The 19,516-nt window shown below is 44.1% G+C and overlaps 1 protein-coding gene across 5 annotated transcripts; it reads right to left on the bottom strand.

Moving 5' to 3' along the window:
* Positions 1-736: 736 nt before the first annotated feature.
* rgl3a (ral guanine nucleotide dissociation stimulator-like 3a) lies at positions 737-19,496 on the bottom strand. Of its 5 annotated transcripts, XR_003749290.1 has the most exons (18): positions 19,347-19,496; positions 15,517-15,785; positions 14,014-14,058; positions 13,755-13,924; positions 13,485-13,645; positions 13,202-13,414; positions 12,174-12,277; positions 11,817-11,901; positions 11,326-11,385; positions 10,274-10,360; positions 10,152-10,184; positions 8,855-8,976; positions 8,677-8,769; positions 8,405-8,543; positions 7,147-7,413; positions 6,878-6,992; positions 6,224-6,414; positions 737-1,411 (listed from the first exon to the last, which is right to left on the bottom strand). XR_003749290.1 is itself a non-coding variant. In XM_028974754.1 (17 exons), the coding sequence occupies exons 1-17, from the start codon at positions 19,368-19,370 to the stop codon at positions 6,281-6,283; spliced, it is 2,097 nt and encodes a 698-aa protein (XP_028830587.1). In that variant the 5' UTR covers positions 19,371-19,496; the 3' UTR covers positions 4,854-6,280. The 5 variants fall into 5 exon arrangements, 4 of the variants coding, with proteins under 4 accessions (XP_028830587.1, XP_028830585.1, XP_028830588.1 ...); XM_028974754.1 differs by lacking the exon at positions 737-1,411 and having other exon boundaries at positions 4,854-6,414; positions 13,485-13,621; XM_028974752.1 differs by lacking the exon at positions 737-1,411 and having other exon boundaries at positions 4,854-6,414.
* Positions 19,497-19,516: the final 20 nt, after the last annotated feature.

Here is a 19,516-nt window from a genome sequence, read left to right on the forward strand (position 1 = left end):
AAGTAGGGCACAGGGCTGTAACCTGTTGTTCTCTGTCAGTTCTGAAATATGAAGTAGGTCACTGGAGTAACAGGGATTAGATGACTCAACTTGGAATTATGCAACGCTGAAGGTCCAGAGTATTTATGCTTCATGTTTGTGCATGTGCATTCATGAGAGCGCGAGAGAGCACAAATGCATTTGGGATGACATTACCATGTAAGAATATGTTCTTAGAAGCTGCTGCGTCCCCATGCTGCATCCCGTAAATGGTTCAACTAAGCGTTGCAGCCAGACCCCCAGGCACAGTGATAAATAAGTTGCTGTCCAAACATGGAAGTGAAAGTGAAGTGACTGTCATTGTGATACACTGCAGCACAGCACACGGTGACACAATGACATGTTTCATCTGTTTTTAACCCATCACCCTTGGTGAGCAGTGGGCAGCCATGACAGAAGTCTGGGGACCTTCTGATTACGGGTCCATTTCCTTACCCACTAGGCAACCACGGCTTCATGAGATATTCATATTCAGAGACCCCTGTCCTCATTGTTTAATTAATAAACATTTTATTTGCAGATTTTTCACATACTCAACAATTTGGAACCACATAAACTGGTTAGCAAAAGGATGTCCATGACACATACTAGATAAAATTATGTTATGTTTACTAGCCATAATATATACCAACCTGTATCACACACAGTACATGCACATATAGTATGTGCAAAAAACTTTATGACCAGTTATGCCAGTTTCCATATTCTTGTTAAAATGTGGCAAGGTAAGAGGTCATGTGAGAGGTACCTACTGCAGACAGAATACATTAAAAGTGTGTTACATGATCATACCTACTTTTCAGATACACTAAGATATGCTGCCCAGCCCTATTGCAAAAAGTGATTGACATTTTGAATTCTTATTTTCCTTGACATTATTCTGCCCTGATGAAGACTTGCATGTCTTTTGCCAGAAGTTGCAGCCCAGCAGTGTTTTTGAAGGACACGTGCCCCAAGAAGGCAGCACGGTCAACAGCCCATTAACCTGATTAGCCGTTAGTATGGCATTAGCAACCATCTTCCCCCTGCTGAGCCCATGGGGTTTCCCATGTGGCCAGTGGCCTATCGTAGCCCCGCCCCATGACCTACATTCGCATATGTACTGCCCAACATACACACAAAAATTATTTACAGATACAGGCCATTGAGGTCAATATTTCATTCGCACACAAACACTGTTTTTCAAAAAACAGACCTGATCAGAGAGGGAAAAATACCCTCCTTGACCCGCTTCTCTGTCCACTGCCTCCAACTGTCCGGCGATGGCTGCACCACAGGTGACGGACTGCTCACATGGTCCTCCGTAGAGGGCGTCTGTGACTTCAGAACGGAGATCTCTGGTGTTCCTGGGGGTCAACACGAACCCTGCAACCTGTGGTTAAATGAAGTTGTAAAAAGGGCAGGAATTTTGGTATTATTATACAGTTAAATGTGAAAATGATTTAAACACATTCAGTTAACCTTCAATTCAATTCAGTCTGCAATAATGACCTCAAAACCACTTGCTTAAATATGAAGGTTTACGGTACAACTCATTTGCATGTTCGCCAGGGCTCTCAAGTTTTTAAGTTTGCCTACAGTGAGATATTTTTCTTGCTGTGAACATGCAGAGGAATTTACATTTACATTTAAAGTATTTATCAGACGCCCTTATCCAGAGCGACTTAGAATCCGTGATTACAGGGACAGTCCCCCTGGAGACACTCAGGGTTAATTGTCTTGCTCAGGGACATGATGGTAGTAAGCGGGATTCGAACCTGGGTCTTCTGCTTCATAGGCGAGTGTGGTAGTAGCCTAGTGGGTAACACACTCGCCTATGAACCAGAAGACCCGGGTTCAAATCCCGCTTACTACCATTGTGTCCCTGAGCAAGACACTTAACCCTAAGTTGCTCCAGGGAGTCTGTCCCTGTAAATACTGATTGTAAGTCGCTCTGGATAAGGGCGTCTGATAAATGCTGTAAATGTAAATGTACCCACTAGGCACTAGGCTACTACCACCCACAGGAATGTCTTATTGAGGTGGTTGTTTTAGCGGTAAAAGTGTCATAAACCTGCTGTGAGTGTGTGCCTTTGTCCCTTTTTCAGGACTATTTCTTCTTTCAATATGTGATACTTATTTTGCTTTAACTTATGCTAGAAGTGTCATAACTGGGTGTAATAACAGAAAAATTCAAACTAATTAAAATTAGCCACTAAATAAGGCACTCAGAATGCACATGAATAAAATATGTTTGAATGTTTAATATGAAATTTGAAGTATAAAACACAAAAATAATAGTTAATAGTTTTTTATTAAAATTTCTCTTTTTTTATAAACATTTCCAGGTGCTTTTGGCCTCTGATGGAACCTTGGAGGTGGAGGGACAGCATCATCATCATCATCTACCTCTGATCTCCAAGCCACTGAAGGATGTGGCTGAGAGTGGCAATGTCACGATTGGGTGCACCTAGAAACGCACCTGGCACCAATATGCTTGACATCAGGGCTCCAGCCATGGAACAGGCGTGGTTAATTAGGTAGACATGGCTGGAGCCTGGTTATAAGGACTTGTTGAGCAGCCCATCGAGGCTGCGACATTTTATGTGTTTTCAGTTCTGGCAATCGTCACACGCCTGCGGGTTAGATTGTGTTTTTCAGCCCGCGTACCATTTTTCCTTTATTGTATAATAAATCTTGTTTCCCAGTATGTCCCATTTCTGCGCTTCATTCCCGCGTCAGCTCGCGGACGTGACAGGTAGACTTCTGCTGACAACCTCCTCATCATGTTTGAAATAAAAGCATGACAAGAGAAAAATGCGAAATAACACAGCAAACAGTAAAAACCAATAACAAGAGAAAACGCAATAAAAAAAACACAAATCACTATTCAGCAGAGCTCCATCTCACTCACATTTTTGTCCAGGGACCAGCTTTCGTAATTCCCGGGGCTGCAGTGTGATGAAATATTCCACATTAGCTGAGCTGCTCCCCAACACATGTTGACATGATATGACTGGCCAGATACTGGTGTTTTATTGGTGTTTTATTGGTGTTGCGGCTCACGCTCCCAGGAACCATCTCTACTCTCTCTCCAAAGCAGAGAAACAAATGCAGAAACAAATGCAGCAGCTTATCATTTTTGCGAATTTCTACCGTCGCTTTTTCCGTGGCTACAGTACAGTTGACCCCTTTTCACGACTCCAGATGCCATCCACGCCTTCAAGTCCCTGTCGTTTCACCACCGACCCCTGTCCTCCAACATCCAGACCCTTCATTTTTTGTGGATGTTGACGTGTCAGAGGTGGGTGTTGGTCTAGATCAGAAACTGCACCCGTGTTGGTTCTTCTCATGGAAGTTCATTCCGACGCAGCAGCGTTATGGGGTGGGGGACTGTGAGCTGCTAGCGGTCAAGTGGGCTGCAAAGCTGTGACGCCCCGTTTCTGGTCTGGGCTGACCATCAAAACCTCATCACAATCAAGGCCACTAAACAACTCAATCCCAATCAGGCGAGGTGGACCGTTTTTTTAACAGTTTCATTTCCACCTGTCCAACCGTCCTGGTTCCTGGAATTAAAAAGCTGACGCCCTGTCCCACCAGCATGCTCCAGTCTCCTTTTCCTTGGAACCTGAATCAATCCTTCCGTCCCATCACATCCTTGGCCCTCTTCGGTGGTCCCTGGAGACCGGGCCGCCCAGACATCAGATCCTGGCCCATCCAATGTTCCAACAGGGTGCCTGTACGTCCCCAACTCCTGCCTGGTTCGATGTCCTCAAATGGGGTCACTCCTCTGTTCTCTCTGGCCATCCAGGACGCCAACAGACCATCTTGTTCATTCGCCAGGCATTCTGGTGGCCATCGTTACGGTGGGATGTATATGCCTACGTGGGCGCCTGTGACGACTGTGCCCTGGCCAAGACTCCCAACACTCCCAACACCGCTTCCAATTCCCCGTCGTCCCTGGACCCACCTTGCCTTGGACTTTATCACCGGTCTCCCTGAAGCCAACAGAATGACCCCATCCTGACCATAATGGATCGCTTCTCAAAGGCGGCCCTACCCAGGCTACCTTCCTCTGCCACAACTGCTGACCTCTTGCTCCAGGACTTCGTCCACCTTCCTGGGTTCCTCCAGGACATTGTCTCAGACCGAGGACCCAAATTTATCTCAGCTGTGTGAAAGGCATTCTGTCGCCTCATCAGTTCCATCTGCATTCTCTCCACTGGCTACCACCCTCAGACCAACGGCCAGGTGGAGAGAACCAACCCACAGCTGGGACGATACCTGCAGTGCTTCACTTCAGACCATCAGCGCACCTGCCCAGGTTACCTCCTTTGGGGGTAGCTGGCCTATAACTTGCAGGTTCCTCTGCCACAGGTGGTGTTGCAGCTCACGCCAGCTCTCGTTTGGATATTACACATGGGGAAACTTACCTGCCTCCTTGCGTCCAATCGCTCCGGAGTTTCTTGTTTCTTCGAACACGCACAACCATGTTTAACAGAGGAAAGACAATGATTTCAAGCATCACCCTCTTTTTAAAGCCTCCAGTCTACTATTCTAACTCCATCAGCATGACAGAACGATCTCCAGCCTTGTGCTCCTCAACTCTCACTTGTGTTAACAAGAGGATCACAGAAATGTACTCAGCACGTCCTTTTGTGGAAGGGCTGAAATGCAGCAGAAAAGTTTTTTGGGGGAATTAAGTTCATTTTCTTGGCAAAAGGGGACTTTGCAATTAATCTGATGACTCTTCATAACATTCTGGAGTATATGCAAATCATAAAAACTGGTCACGTCCGCGAGCTGATGGGGCAATGAAGACCAGAGGAGGGACATACTGGGAACGGGATTTTATTAATAATAACACGACAAAAGAAAAACGGCGCGAGGGCCGAAAACAGGGAAAAAGGGGGAGAAGAAAAACAAACCCGCAGGCGTGCGGCGATTTCAGCCAGAACTGAAAACAACTACAGTCCACATAAAATGTCGCAGCTCAGACGCGCCTTATAACCCCCCTGCTGTCGTGCAGATTGGTGCCAGGTGAGTCTCCAGCAGCAAACTTTGTGAAAACCAGTTTTTGTGTCATTCGAAACTTTTGGCAACGTCTGTAGACAGTAAAACACAGAATATAAAAAAAAATAGGTTGAAATTAAATTAAAACTTCATTAATGGCTCACAAACAAAAACATTAACAAGACACACACACACAAACTCTCATATGTCCGTGTCACTTCATGTTAAAACTCAGCAGCAACCAGAAACCTTTCCTGAATATTATTATTTGCATTTTCAGACAAGAATAAATACTTTTTTTATTTTATCAGTGTCATATTAGGAAACACCAATAGATGCAAATGCCCATATTTTAAAGGTCCCCTATTATGAAAAATTCTTTTTGAAAGTAAAGTGGTCATTTTATTCGAATGCAGGGGACATTCGAATGCCTTGGTGCAGAATCACAGCCGCTTGGATCCAGTCCCACAATGAGATTTCCCAGAATGCACCTTTTCACTGTCTGCAGCTTTAAATGCTGATGAGGAGGAAGAGAGAGGCGGGACAAGGAGGAGAGCGGCCTATAGGAGTTGAGCGGGCATTTGTGTCTGCGAAAATTAGAATTAACCCACTGGAACTGTAATGCTTCGTATGTTTGAAAGCGATGGCGGTCGGTGGAGATATCATAACATCATAAGGGGACAAATTCCAGATCCAACCATCTGAGCTGCCACTCTGCCACAGTGGAGCAGAATGGACAAAGCACGCTACACCGATCACCATTTCTAGCCACTGCAGGACCATAGACAGGCTAAGGGAACTCATGTTAATGTTAAATAATCTCACTAAGTAAAATTTAAAAATGGCAAAATCCAACAGAATGTTCTTCCAGTGGGACATCATATTTATTCTTATCTGGATTACATTTTTTACACACTGTAAACACCGTTGCACCTTGTTCAACTGCCCTGCGCACCTGTATTTGATCCTTGGGGATAAATAATTTTTTTTTCATTTAACTCCATCTGAGCAGGGAATCTGTTAAGGAAGTTTGCAGTTTGTGTCGTGATGTTGGGGTACCACACAGTGGTTAATCAGCAACATGACATGCAGTTTCATAAAAGAACCCTGGTCTGCAATGTTCTTCACGCTGCTGATGCTTAGAGGGGTGTTTTTCTTGGTTTCAGAAGCTTTTTGCTTTTGGTTTGATTACCGACTCTTCTCTCTATCCAGATGCAGGAAAGGTGCTGCTGCTTGTCCAGGACACGATTCAGTGTGGCGTCCCTCTACTGAGGATCGGTGCTGTCTTGCTGTCACTATTCCAGCGCTGCCGCAGGACAAAGTCGTAGTTGGATGTGGTGCGCATGGCGTAGAAAACATTAGCTTTGTCTGGGATCAGCAGCTCTGAAAAGAGAACAAAATGCAGAAAATTCTGATTATGATCGTGATTGTTGTTTTGAGTTGCCTACGGAGCCCTGAAATGGAAATGGAGAGAGTTGGTGGTAGTTGGGGATTAATTAGAAAAAAATATTTATTTATACTGTACAGCTCCAATGATAATAAAATGCTAACTAAGTTCATAACATTTTCATAACAAAGCCAAAAATAATACAAAAATATGTGTTTAAAAGTCACATATGAATCTCATTAAATCGTGCATCATTTTTCATCTAAGAGAAAAGAATAATAAGTTCAATAGTAATTTGGTGGTCTGGATAATGGATGTTCTGTACACTAATAGTCATGACGAGGGGTGGCTGACACTTGCAGTGGGACTTTCCCTCTGTTTTCATCTTCATTGTAGACCTGCATTGTATCTAATTTTCTAATATTTGAGAAATTTCCATTGGAAAGGTCTTGACCGCACCTTTTTCAGGGCACAGCACTTGGCTTAAGGTGAAGTCCTGACATTTCATTTCCTCCAGGTTGTGCTTCTCCAGAACCCGCTGCACCACCTGCTGCGTTTTGTCCTGACTGGTGAGCTAGGACCACAGCAGAGTTTATTAATCAGGAAATGTTCAGTACATTTAGAAAACGATCCCATTTCCTTGCACCCTTGCATTGTGAACTTATTGCCCATATGTGGCACAAGGTTCGAATTTTTGCTGCTAAAGAATAAAAAAGCTGTGAGCTCACCAGAATACTTTTGTAGACATTGCCGTTGTTAGAGTTGCCAAAGTCCACGCTGACTCTGATGATGCAAGAATCATCCACCTGCCTGTTGTAGACAGGATAACATGGCAACGAGGAGGAGGAGGAGGAAGCAGCAGAGGAGCAGTCGGGGTTCAGAGCAGACAGGTCAGGCCGGGAGTTGGTGAGCAAGAAGCCTGAGGGGCTTAATGATGATGATGATGATGATGATGAGAGGTCTTCAGACACATTTGGACTCAACCTGGAGAGAGACTTAAGAACAAAGACAATCGTTAGTGTGAAGCTACAGCAGAGCAAAAGTAGATTATTATTATTATTCGATAATTAATACTAAGATATTATTCTCTTTGTACTTGATGTGTTGTGCATTAGCATTTTATTTGTGAAAAATATGCATAAGTAAGGAATAAATACCAAATATCATCCTTTATTCAATGTGTATGTGAATATGAAATATTTCACTTTTAGAACTCTGATCTTAAGTCAAAGTATAAAAAAGGTGAATGTAAACTAGCTCATGTTCAGCAGAATTATTTGTATTTTAGCATACTTTAAGTGTATATCTGGATACACACATACATATAATTACATTTATAATCTATAAACCTTCATTAGGCAATTATAAAACACTATAACAGCCGCTGCATTGTCTCAGTTTTGCCAGCATGGGGCAGTTTTGAAATTGATATTTCAGATACTACTGTTAACGTTTTTACATTAATGATGGACAGTTTGACCAGTTTTCTGTGCCTTTTGGCAAAGTTTTGATTGTCGATCCGATATCAGGAAACACTCACTCTCCTTTTATGTACATGGTGTATTCCTCCTGAATACAAATAATTCTAAAAAATGGTCATACTAAATAAATACTATTTGTGCTTTTCTGAATACTGTATTTGAATTTGGTTAAATGCATGTCATCTCAGATGTCCCAGTTCAGAAAGATTGGCAAGAACGCCATGCCAAGCATTCCACAGCCTAGATTCAATACATGGTCATTCAGACCCATAACTGAAGTTCTGGAGCTCAAGGAACCAATCACACATGACCATGATGAGCTGAGCATTGAACGTTTTTCAAAATTTGGGAAAATTGAGACTTGTTAGCTACCTGAAATTTTAGAGTGGTAGCTTCATGCTAACACAATGCTAACAGTAGTTTTTAGCTAACTTATGACTTTCATGTTCATTCAGATCAGCGGTTTGCATGTCTCGGTAAAATGCACCAGTGGAAAACATCATACAGCGAGTTTGCTTGGCTGTCCGGCTGTGTTCAGACTGGACAGGTCTTCAAGGTCTGAGCTGCTGGATCCAGAGGAGGACACACTGATCTGGTCGGCGTGGGTTTTCCTGTGTGCACCATCATTCCAGCTCCACAGGTTTCTAAAATGCATAAACCAAACCAGTTATATGTCTGTTCTCTCTGTTAAAAATGTCCCCTGCATTCGAATAAAATGATTTTTCTAATGAAAGAGTACCAGGGTACATTTTTTCTCAAACATACAGAAAAACTTACGAGATCTTCTTGGGGATTAGACAATGACTCCAGGAACTGGGGGAACTGGGACATGGGTCCACAGGAGGTTCCAGCTCTCGAGACAACTCGTAGCTACAAACGATGGAAACAAATGATGGTTTTAGCATGAAAAATGAAATCAGGAGCATGAAGATATTTTTTTTCTACTGGACCATACCTCTCTTGGTCAGACAGCGAATTGGCTGCCTTCAGCCATGTCATGATGTGAGGATGAGGGGTGAGGCTGTATTGGGAACAGGTGGCCTGAAGGTTCCTGATCTGTGAAAGGATCTCAAACTCCTGTAAAGAGTGAAAGAGTGTTTGGAGACTCAGCACCATTATTTGGTAACCCATAAACGGTGGCAATCACCCAATAATAATTCATCGTTTATTACTGAGGGTAACCATGAATGTATTTTAATTGAAGTGAAAATGAAGTGATTGTCATTGTGATAAACAGCACAGCACACGGTGCAACAACGTAATGTGTCCTCTGCTTTTAACCCATCACCCATGACAGGCGCCCTTGGCACCTTGGCAGATCGGGATTCAAACTGGCAACCTTCTGATTAAGTAGCTGCTTCCTTAACAGCTAGGCAGCCTTGGTGGACTTGTTTCATGTCAATCTTATGACTTGGACTAAACTGGACCCCTTTGCATCTGTGCTTTCCATCTGTGCTCCACTGCATTGTCTGCTACACACCTGTTTTATGAAGTTCTCAACAGCTAAACAATTTAGTCTGCATATTACCATATATATCTGAAATGTATCTGATACTGATCAGTGTTGGCCAGAGGAGGGTTTCTCGAGTCTCAGATGCTGTCAAGGTATCCTGTTTTTTACTCAGCCACTATCACCTTTTGCCAATTGTAAATTACATAAAGGATTTTTCTAAATAACGATTGTAAAATTGTGTGTAAATTGTATTAAGGATTTTTTCTAAATAAAGATTGTTTGATTGACTAATGTTTTGTTCTGATTGACAGTTTGTTCTGTACCTGTAGCTTTTCTGTTTTTTAATTTCTCCTTACTTGTAATTTGTAATATTTCTAATTATTCTACTTCATTTGATGGAATTCTCTCTGATACCAAGAATGATAATGCAATGTTATCTGTAACCTGAACACAAGGAGGCACTGCAGAGTCATGAATATCTGTTTTCACACCTGCCTATAATAAGCTTTTAAACCCCAAAGACAGTCTAAAACACTGTAGATGTGAGAAAGCTACCAAGAGAAACATAGGCCTCGGCAATATGCTTAATATGACAGGTGGTTTGAAAATTAAACTTTTAATGACCCTAATCAAGGGTCATGTTCCAGGAATAATGAAAAATCAATAAAAGACTCATGTCTGGATGGGATTTATGTCAAATTATAGGATTAAAAAAATTATATTTAAATTCAAGATTGCCCATATTGCCCCAGATAAACATCTCTGAATTGATCCACAATCATCTTTGTCACATTCATACCCTCCTCCGCTTCTCAAAGTTGATGAGTCCATTCTGTCAGAGAAAGAGACATTTCAGGCTGTAAAAAACATGAACTTCCGTCAATGAATCCATCTTTCTGAAAAGTGAGAGGAATGTCTTACCTCTACGGTGTCACTTAGCGCCGTGTCCAGCATGGTCAATGCTGTCAGGTACGTCCCCAGGTAGGGCACCACTCCAGTGCTGGTGCTCTGTGTGAATGTAAACAAAAGTCAAATTCACACATTGCTATCACTGAGTCCCAGTGGTACCAGTGGGGCAGTGGTGGCCAAGTGGGTAAGGAAGCAGACCCATAATCGGAAAGCTGCAGGTTGGAATCCTGAACCACCAAGGTGCCACTGAAGTCTCCTTGTTCAAGGTACAGTCCCCACACACTGCTCCTGGGGGCCCGTCATGGCCAAAAAGCCTTGTACATATCGACACCAACCATGTGCCACTTTTTTGTTGGGTTGAGAATATTACTAACATTACAGCGTATTCGTTTCCAGGCGCCACCTGCTGGTGAAGCCACGTGTGGATTTCTTCCTGTCTCAGTACGAATTGGACAAAAATCCACAAACGCACAGAGGCGAAGTCACAAATGTGACGCGATCCACCAATGCACAGGAAATGATGCACAAAAAGTGCTTTTCACGTGTACCAAACGCTGTGCATATTTTTCGATATGATTTTACGGAACACAATTCTAAAAATACATATTTGTGGATTCTGAAATATTTGTGAATATTAACAATTATTTGTGGATTGTTTTCTTTGAGTTGCAAATAATTAAGTCCAATAAAAGCTTCAATTTTTATGTCTATTGCACACTTTACATGTTACATGTAGCACCCGGTTCTTTCATTTCATCATGTTCTGTCTAACATGTATATAGCTGAAATTACATGTATATAGCTGAAGCTCAACTTGAACTTGAACCCTTGCTGAACCTTGGGTCCTCTCAATTGTACTGAGCTGCCATTTTCCTCAGCACTGTAAGCATTGCATGCTTCTCCCTTTAAGTCAGTGCCACCCTCTGAATGACAATGAAATGCTGACGTGCAAGTTGGGAGGGTGAAATGCATTGTGGGAAATGTATTGTTTTTGCCTTCTATGAATAATCACTTTGTTTAATGAGGACCTCCAGAGGAAATAGTGAGTTACTGTAGTGGCTCACCGCCTGTCTTGCCGTGGGGCAGAGCTGGGGACTCTTGTCATCTGCTTGTGGGCTCCCCTCCTAAACGGTTTTTAAAGAGTACACAGTAAGCAGCTTGCATGGCATAAATATCATTAACAATATAAAGCCCGCAGGAAGGGCACGTCTGGTTACACAGCAAACGGCCACTGTCTTGATAAGGATAATAAATCCTCTGTAGAGAGCTGATATGCGGCAACATTTATAGCTGAGCACTGACTCACAGCTAATGAAAGATGGATTTATACTGTGTCCAACGTCACTCTACCACTGCATGCGGTAGCTATATGCACCTTTCACATGCGTCATATTTGTTCAGGGCACCGCTGAGCCATTTCATGTATTATGATTCATAATCCAGCATTTCCCTCCCTGCTGAGACGTCTTTATTAGCAGGGCACGCAACTGTGCTGAGCAGAATGGGCTTTATCACTGTTTAAACACCGAGTGTGTATTTTATAGCATAGACTGACCTCCACCAGGATCTCTCGGCTGCTGAGGACACAGTTCTCGTCCGGGAACGTCTCACACAGCTGGTCAAACGCTGCAGCGCTTTCCCTGCCATTTGGGGGGAGAAACGGCAAGTTCAACTGCGGCACTAATAGCCACATTTCATACGACTTTAAGCAACATCACGGGAGAACGATGTTCATTTTACATTCAAAATCCTCAGAACATCAGTGCTTCTTCCTCTAGTGTTTCATACTAGAACAAGAACTAACAACCAACTTTGACCTACTAAAAAATCCACTTTAAGTCTGGCATTGATGTTCTCAAGAGCATGAGGTCACATTGACTTGCCGAAGTGAACAACAGGGAACAGAACAGACCTGCTGACCACCGCCCAGGTCTTCCTGAGTCTGTAGACTGCATTGGACTGCAGGGCGGAGAGGATGGCTCTCAGTGAAGAGAAGTTCCTGAGCTCCCTGCACTCCTGCAGGAAATACAAAAACATCATACAATTATTCTTGATAAAATAATTCTTTTTGATAAAAAGGCTGTGAGCAGCCTGAAAAATCCAGACAAAATCCAGAGAAGCATAAAACGTGGCTCTTTAGAAACATTTATTACAAACTCCCATAGAGCGTGCACAAAAAATTAATTATAATGTCTATAATGCTGACTCCTGTAAGTACAAAACACCTTACACATGCCACAACTACAGTATCAATGTCATTAATATCATACAATATCACATCAGAATACAAATACAATTTAATTTGCAAATACACATAAAAATACAAAATGTCCCTATTCACCTTCCCCACATGATCAGCTCCCTGCGATGCTTTGCACCACCAGGTATTTAATATAAGGACTGGTTCTCATGCACATCAGATGAATGTGTCTCTGCACCCAAGGAAAGTCAGGTGACCAACCTGTCAGCTTTAGTGATGGGTCCAGTTTGTCTGTTCCAGTCATTTGGTGTTTTGGGGCTTCCTCCATTTCTATTTTCTGCTTTGGTGTTCTATTAGACTTGTGCCTGGGTCCTTCATCCCCCAACTGTGACATTAAATAACAGCACCTCTGCACATGGTGGCCTAGCAGGTAAGGAAGCGGACCCGTAGAGTTCAAATCCCGAACGGCCAAGGTACCACTGAGCAAAGTACCGCCTGTTTCACAATGACAATCACTTCACTTTCCCTTGAGATACACTGCACCACAGCACACGGTGACACAACAAAATGTGCCCTCTGCAGCCATGACAGGCTCCTTCGCACAGTGGCACCTCAGTGGCACTTTGGCGGGTCGGGATTCCAATCTGCAACCTTCTGATTACGGGGCCGCTTCCTTAACCTCTAGGCCACCACTGCCCCAAGTGACAATCACTTCACTTTCCCATTCCTGACAGACTAACCTGAGCCACAGCAATCCACTTCTCAATGACCTTTGCCCTCTGGGCAGGGGAGCTGGGGTGGTGCAGCAGCGAGGAAATGACGTGGTTGGTAATGGCGTTGAACTGGGCTATGGTGGCCCGGATTGTGGGGGCCAGGTCAGAGTTGTCCTTCTTGTCCCGCTGGGACCACACACAGCCCAGGCAGTGAAAGGGAACGACTTTGACGAAAAGCTCCTGTGGAAAAGACCCAGGTTAAAAACGGTAGCTTCACCGCTCCGTCATCGACAGCAGCTCACGCACTTACAGCGTCCAGAAGGGTGAGCTGCTCTGCCAGGCTCTGCGCTGTGAAGTTCATAAAGCTGGCTGGCACTTCGGCGAGCTCCGCCGCTGGGCTGGTGTCAGCAGGCCAAAACACCTTCAGGCTCCCACGATCCTCAGCCACTGTGGTGGACAGGGTGCAGCTGTCTAAAGCATGTGGCGTTGAAGGATGGAGATGAGAAAATGCTGCTGATCCCCAGCCAGGGCACAACCAACATACCAAAAGTGTAAAAAAAAAAAACGGGGGACTCCACACCTTCATCCTGGAATCTCTTGAGCAAAGCCTCTGCCTGGTGCACCAGCCGGCGGAAGCAGAGGCGTCGGCGCAGGTGCAGGGTGAGTAGGCGCAGGGCCTGGTGCTGAGGAGGGTCCCGCAGGTCCTCCTGGTACTTGTCCAACCACAGCTGGATCAGGGGTCGCAGAAAACTGCAGAGAGAGAATCTTATGATCGCTGCATTGTGCAATTCAGGTGAAAGAACATAAAAAAAATGCATTTTAATTTTGACTTCTCTTACCTCCTTGGACAGACATTGTTGTCCAGATTAGCAACCATATCGTCCCTATGGAAACAGTAACATCAGAACATTCTCAGTTAAAAGTGAAGTGATTGTGACATGTGATACACAGCAGCACAGCACACGATGCACACAGTGAAATTTGTCCTCTGCATTTAACCATCACCCTGAGTGAGCAGTGGGCACCATGTCAGTGGCACCTCAGTGGCACCTTGCGGTTCGGGATTCGACTACGAGTCTGTTTCCTTACCCGCCAGGCCACCACTACCCCAGGCACTGAGGTCCCCTTGAGCAAGGTACCATCCCACACACTGCTCCCCGGGCACCTGTCATGGCTGCCCACTGCTCACCAAGGGTGATTAAGGACACAACTCCCTGTGTCACCGTACGTTGTGCTGCAGTGTTTCATAATGAAAAACAATCATCTTCACTTCCTTGAGCAGGTGTACAATAGACTGGAAGACCGAGATGTAATTCTTAAAGCCCAAGGCTGGCGGCAAAAGCTCAAGCCTCAACCTAAAGTTTACCCGAATGCTTAAATAGGTAAATAGGTCCATTTTAATAGTGCCCCAGTACAAATACACCACTCACACATATAACAGATATGACAAATTATTGTTAAATATCGTATTGTCATCAAATCATACAAATATAGGAAATGCATTTTATGTGGGGATGGGGAGATCTGGAATTCGTGCATTTTTAGCTGTTACACTGTTACAAGGCAGATTGGAATTGGCCAGATTTCCTCTTGGCAGGTAGAATAAAGTGAATGGAATTGTGTGTGATGTACTAATGGGCATTGATCCCAGTTGGCGGAATGGATAGTGATCGGCATTGTAAAGCCCGGCATCTATGATCTTATCCCAGCACCACTGCAGAATGAAGTGTGGTGTCAGAGCCGCTTTACATCTCACCATCAGTCAGGCACCTTGTGACAACATTCTTGTCACATTCCTGACATTTTTCTGACTAGGACACTTCCTTTGTTCATGGAGATAAGGTGCTGAGCTCTGCCCTTTTCAACTCAGAGGTCAAGCCAACCTGACCTCCAGGCTGACCTTTCAGCACTGAGCAGTCAACCAAATCTGATGAAATCCATAAGGCCACAAGGCTGATTTGGCCAATCAAAATGCAGATGGCTACTAATCGGCAATAAAAAAATTACCAAAAAAAATAAACTTTCGATTTATCTCTATTAGGGGTGGTAGTAGCCTAGTGGGTAAGACACTCGCCTATGAACCAGAAGACCCGGGTTCAAATCCCACTTACTACCATTGTGTCCCTGAGCAAGACACTTAACCCTGAGTGTCTCCAGGGGGACTGTCCCTGTAACTACTGATTGTAAGTCGCTCTGGATAAGGGCGTCTGATAAATGCCGTAAATGTAAATGTAATGTATTTGGGACATTTGAAAAATGAACAATGTGATATGTAATTAAATAAAAGGTTAAATGCTAGTTGTTGTTTCGATTATGGCTGATGAATTTAATATGTCTGCTACCTCTGGAAGAGCAGCTTGATGAGGGTGAAGGTGCAGATGAAGGCTTGGTAGGTAGCGAGGAAGATCCGGCTGTAATCCTGGTCCTGGTTCTCCGGGTCCAGCAGATGCCAGACAAGACGCTCTGGGCTGGCAGCTTTGACCCTGCGGCACTTCTGTGTGCGGTACTGGACCGGCTGAGGCTCTGAGGACGGCTGGATGGGATCCCTGCGCAGGGTCACACTGTAGATGACTCCATCTTCAGCTTCATCGCCCCACTCCTGCACTGGATCCTGGGAGAAAGCAGTAATTATCTATACAGTACAGTTTTAGTCTTACTGAACCATTGTAGAATGACATTTTAGGTACAATTTTCCAGTGCAGAACCATAAAATAAAAACAAGATTAAAAAAAGTACCAAAATGGTCCATAACAGCAGAATGATTTTTCCACTCATATTGCACTTGGGTGACCAGACATATTCTTTTCCCGAGACATGTCCTTTTTTTTAGACCTTGAAATTGTGTCAGACTTGGTTTTAAGAATTGTCCCGGATTTTGAGATGATGAGACATTCGTCACATAATGGCCTCGCCGAATACGCTGGTGGAATTTTTAGTGTCCCCAAACCATTCCACACGTTAAGGTGTCTGTTTTTTCACAATCTCAAATCTGCACACACCACTTTAACCTATACTCTCAGCACGCCAAGATGTAGGAAAAACAAGTAGTAATACTGCCATATTATTCCTCTCAAGCTCCATCGGGTTTTGGATTTGAAGAGTCGGTGGACCATCTCCAGAGACCTGCAACTGGGCTCTGGCTGGAACACTCAAGGACATTCGGAGTTGTCCTGGACCCACTCCTTTGATATATTGACTGTGTGTTTAGGGTCGGTGTCCGGCTGAGTTCGAGAGTTCGGTGTCCGAGAGTTCGAGAGCTCTCTGGAGCAGGTTTTCATCCAGGATGTCTCTGCTATATTGCTGCAGTCACCTTTCCCGCTATACTGACTAGTCTCCCAGTTCCTGCAGGTGGAAAACATCCCCACAGCATGATACTGCCACCACCACCACGCTTCACTGTAGGGATGGTATTAGCCTGGTGATGAGCGGTCTTCTGGAGCCTGCTCTAGGAAGAGTCCTGGTGGTTTTGAACTTCTTCCACTTATGGATGAGTGAGGCCACTGTGCTCATTGGGATTTACATTTACAGCATTTACCAGACGCCCTTATCCAGAGCGACTTACTACCAGTAGTTACAGGGACAGTCCCCCCTGGAGATACTCAGGGTTAAGTGTCCTGCTCAGGGACACGATGGTAGTAAGTGGGGTTTGAACCTGGGTCTTCTGGTTCGTAGGCGAGTGTGTTACCCACTAGGTTACTACCACCCTTCAAAGCAGCAGAGGTTTTTCTGTAACCTTCCCCAGATTTGTGCCTCAAGACAATCCTGTCTCAGTACAGACCTTATGAGGGACCTAATATAGACAGGGGTGTGTCTTTGCAAATCATGTCCAATCAACTGTTTTTTCACATGTACACTCCAGTTAAGTTGCAGAAACATCTCAAGGATGATCAGGGGAACCAGGAGACATCTGAGCTTCATGACAAAGGCTGTGAGTGATTTCTTTTATACATTTGCAAAAGACCTCAAGTAAACGTTTTTCACATTTACATTATGGGTTGCTGTGGGTAGAATTCTGAGGGATAAGATGAATTTAATCCATTTTGGAATAAGGCTGTAACATAACAAAAGAAAAAGAAAAAGTAAGTGAACCGTTCAGTTAATGACCTCAAAAAAGTCAAGTATCAGAAAACCTGGAGGCTTGATAAGAAAATGAGTTTGGAAGTGAGAAATCCACTGAAACTCGAGTGTTTGAGTTATTTTTCACAACAAAAAACCTTTCAGATGATCTATCATCAATAATTATGGCTTTACATAAAGCAGCAAAGCTTTACAAAGTCATTTCAAAGAAACTCACAAGTCTACAGTAAACTGTAGCTTCTTTATCAAGTGAAAGATATAAAGAAAAAAGAGAAAGAAAGTGAAGTGATTGTCACAGCGATACTGACAGCACAGCACGGCGACACAACGAAATGTGTCCTCTGTATTTAACCATCACCCTGAGTGAGCAGTGGGCAGCCATGACAGGCGCCCAGGGAGCAGTGCGTGGGACGGTGCTCTGCTCAGTGGCACCTCAGTGGCACCTTGATGGGTCGGGATTCGAACCGGCAACCGATGGATTACGGGGCCGCTTCTTTAACCGCTAGGCCACCACTGCCCCGGTTAAAAATCGGAGTGGAAGGAGCAAGCCCCTTTGCAGACTCCCTGTTATAAAAATGAATATGTAGTCCCCCGTATCAGATATTAAAGTGATAAGAACCGAGAAGCGACCCAGAGACTCATCAGTGGTGTAAAGAAACAAGCCAGAGTGAAAGTCAGAGATTTGGAGCTGGAAACATCTGTTTAGCCTTCAGCATGTAAAAGCCACTGAGATGATCATCCCAACCACACTTCATGATCTGGGGCTACTTTGCGGCATCAGGGCCTCAATAATAATATTATTGAAAATTTAGTGTATTTCATACTTCTGCAGGATGGCGTGAGATTCTCTGTATGCAAGTTGAAATGCTGTAGAAGCTGTTTGATGCAACAGGTCAATGAGCCAAAAAAATCCAACAGCATGACTTCAGAAAAACAAAATGTGGAATACTTTCCCCACGTGGTGACTTGAAGAGATCCAGGCACATTCAGCCAGAAGAAGAAGATTTGTCCTGATCCACAGCTACAGGAAGTGCCTGCTGCCAAGGGGAGTTCAACCAGCAGTTCAATAAAGCGTTATTCTACTGGCAAGTTTGGTTTGTTCAATGAATCGAATTATGACCACGAGACAGAGTAAACACAGAAGCTGAAGGAAAAAGTGGAGATGCAGGAATGTGTGGTGCTAAAGAGGTCAGACTCGTTCTTCCAACCCTGGGAACGGTCACGTGACTTCAGGTCTGAATGGAATGCAGATGCCGAGAACCAGAACCCAAATATCCTATTAATGCTCTCATTTATCATGGCTGTGATTAATATTGAAATAATGATTGAGAGATGACGATGATGATGATGCCCTCAGGGGTTAAATTTCTGCAGCTCCGCCCTTTACTGTCAATAATTCTCAACAAGGACCATCAAATACAATGACCAAGGCATTTTAATTAAAATCATATGCACCCATTTCCAAAACTTGCAAACATCACTACATACTCCACCAGGTCCTCACACCCAGACCAGGTTTCAGGTTCAAGCTCAGAACAAAAATGATTCTCATTCCAAAAACCACAAGCAGTTTTAATGAAAGTAAAGTTAATCATTTCAGTATTAACACCCATAAAACCTGCAGATCATATGTTTCATTATTAATAGGGTGTTAGTAGCCTGGCAGGTAACACACTCGACTACGAACCAGAAGACCCAGGTTCAAACACCACTTACTACCATCGTGTCCCTGAGCAGGACACTTAACCCTGAGTGTCTCTAGGGGGGGACTGTCCCTGTAACTACTGACTACGAACCAGAAGACCCAGGTTCAAATCCCACTTACTACCATCGTGTCCCTGAGCAGGACACTTTAACCCTGAGTGTCTCCAGGGGGACTGTCCCTGTAACTACTGACTACGAACCAGAAGACCCAGGTTCAAACCCCACTTACTACCATCGTGTCCCTGAGCAGGACACTTTAACCCTGAGTGTCTCCAGGGGGGGACTGTCCCTGTAACTACTGATTGTAAGTCGCTCTGGATAAGGGCGTCTGGTAAGCAGGGCGCTGTACGTTGCTGTAAGATTATAAAATGTGATAAAAATTTATATTTACCATAGTTAGCTGCCATTTCCCCATTATTTCCTCAGTCTGTAAATGATAGTGACGTAGTAAAGTCCTTTAGGCTTTTATCCATCGGTCACCTCCTGTGCGCAGGACGGACGTCCTCATTGTGGGGACGCGGGACGCGAGATCGGTGGGGACGCGGGACGCGAGATCGGTGG

The sequence above is a fragment of the Denticeps clupeoides genome, chromosome 3 (assembly GCF_900700375.1).
Source record: "Denticeps clupeoides chromosome 3, fDenClu1.1, whole genome shotgun sequence".
NCBI classification, from domain to species: domain Eukaryota; kingdom Metazoa; phylum Chordata; class Actinopteri; order Clupeiformes; family Denticipitidae; genus Denticeps; species Denticeps clupeoides.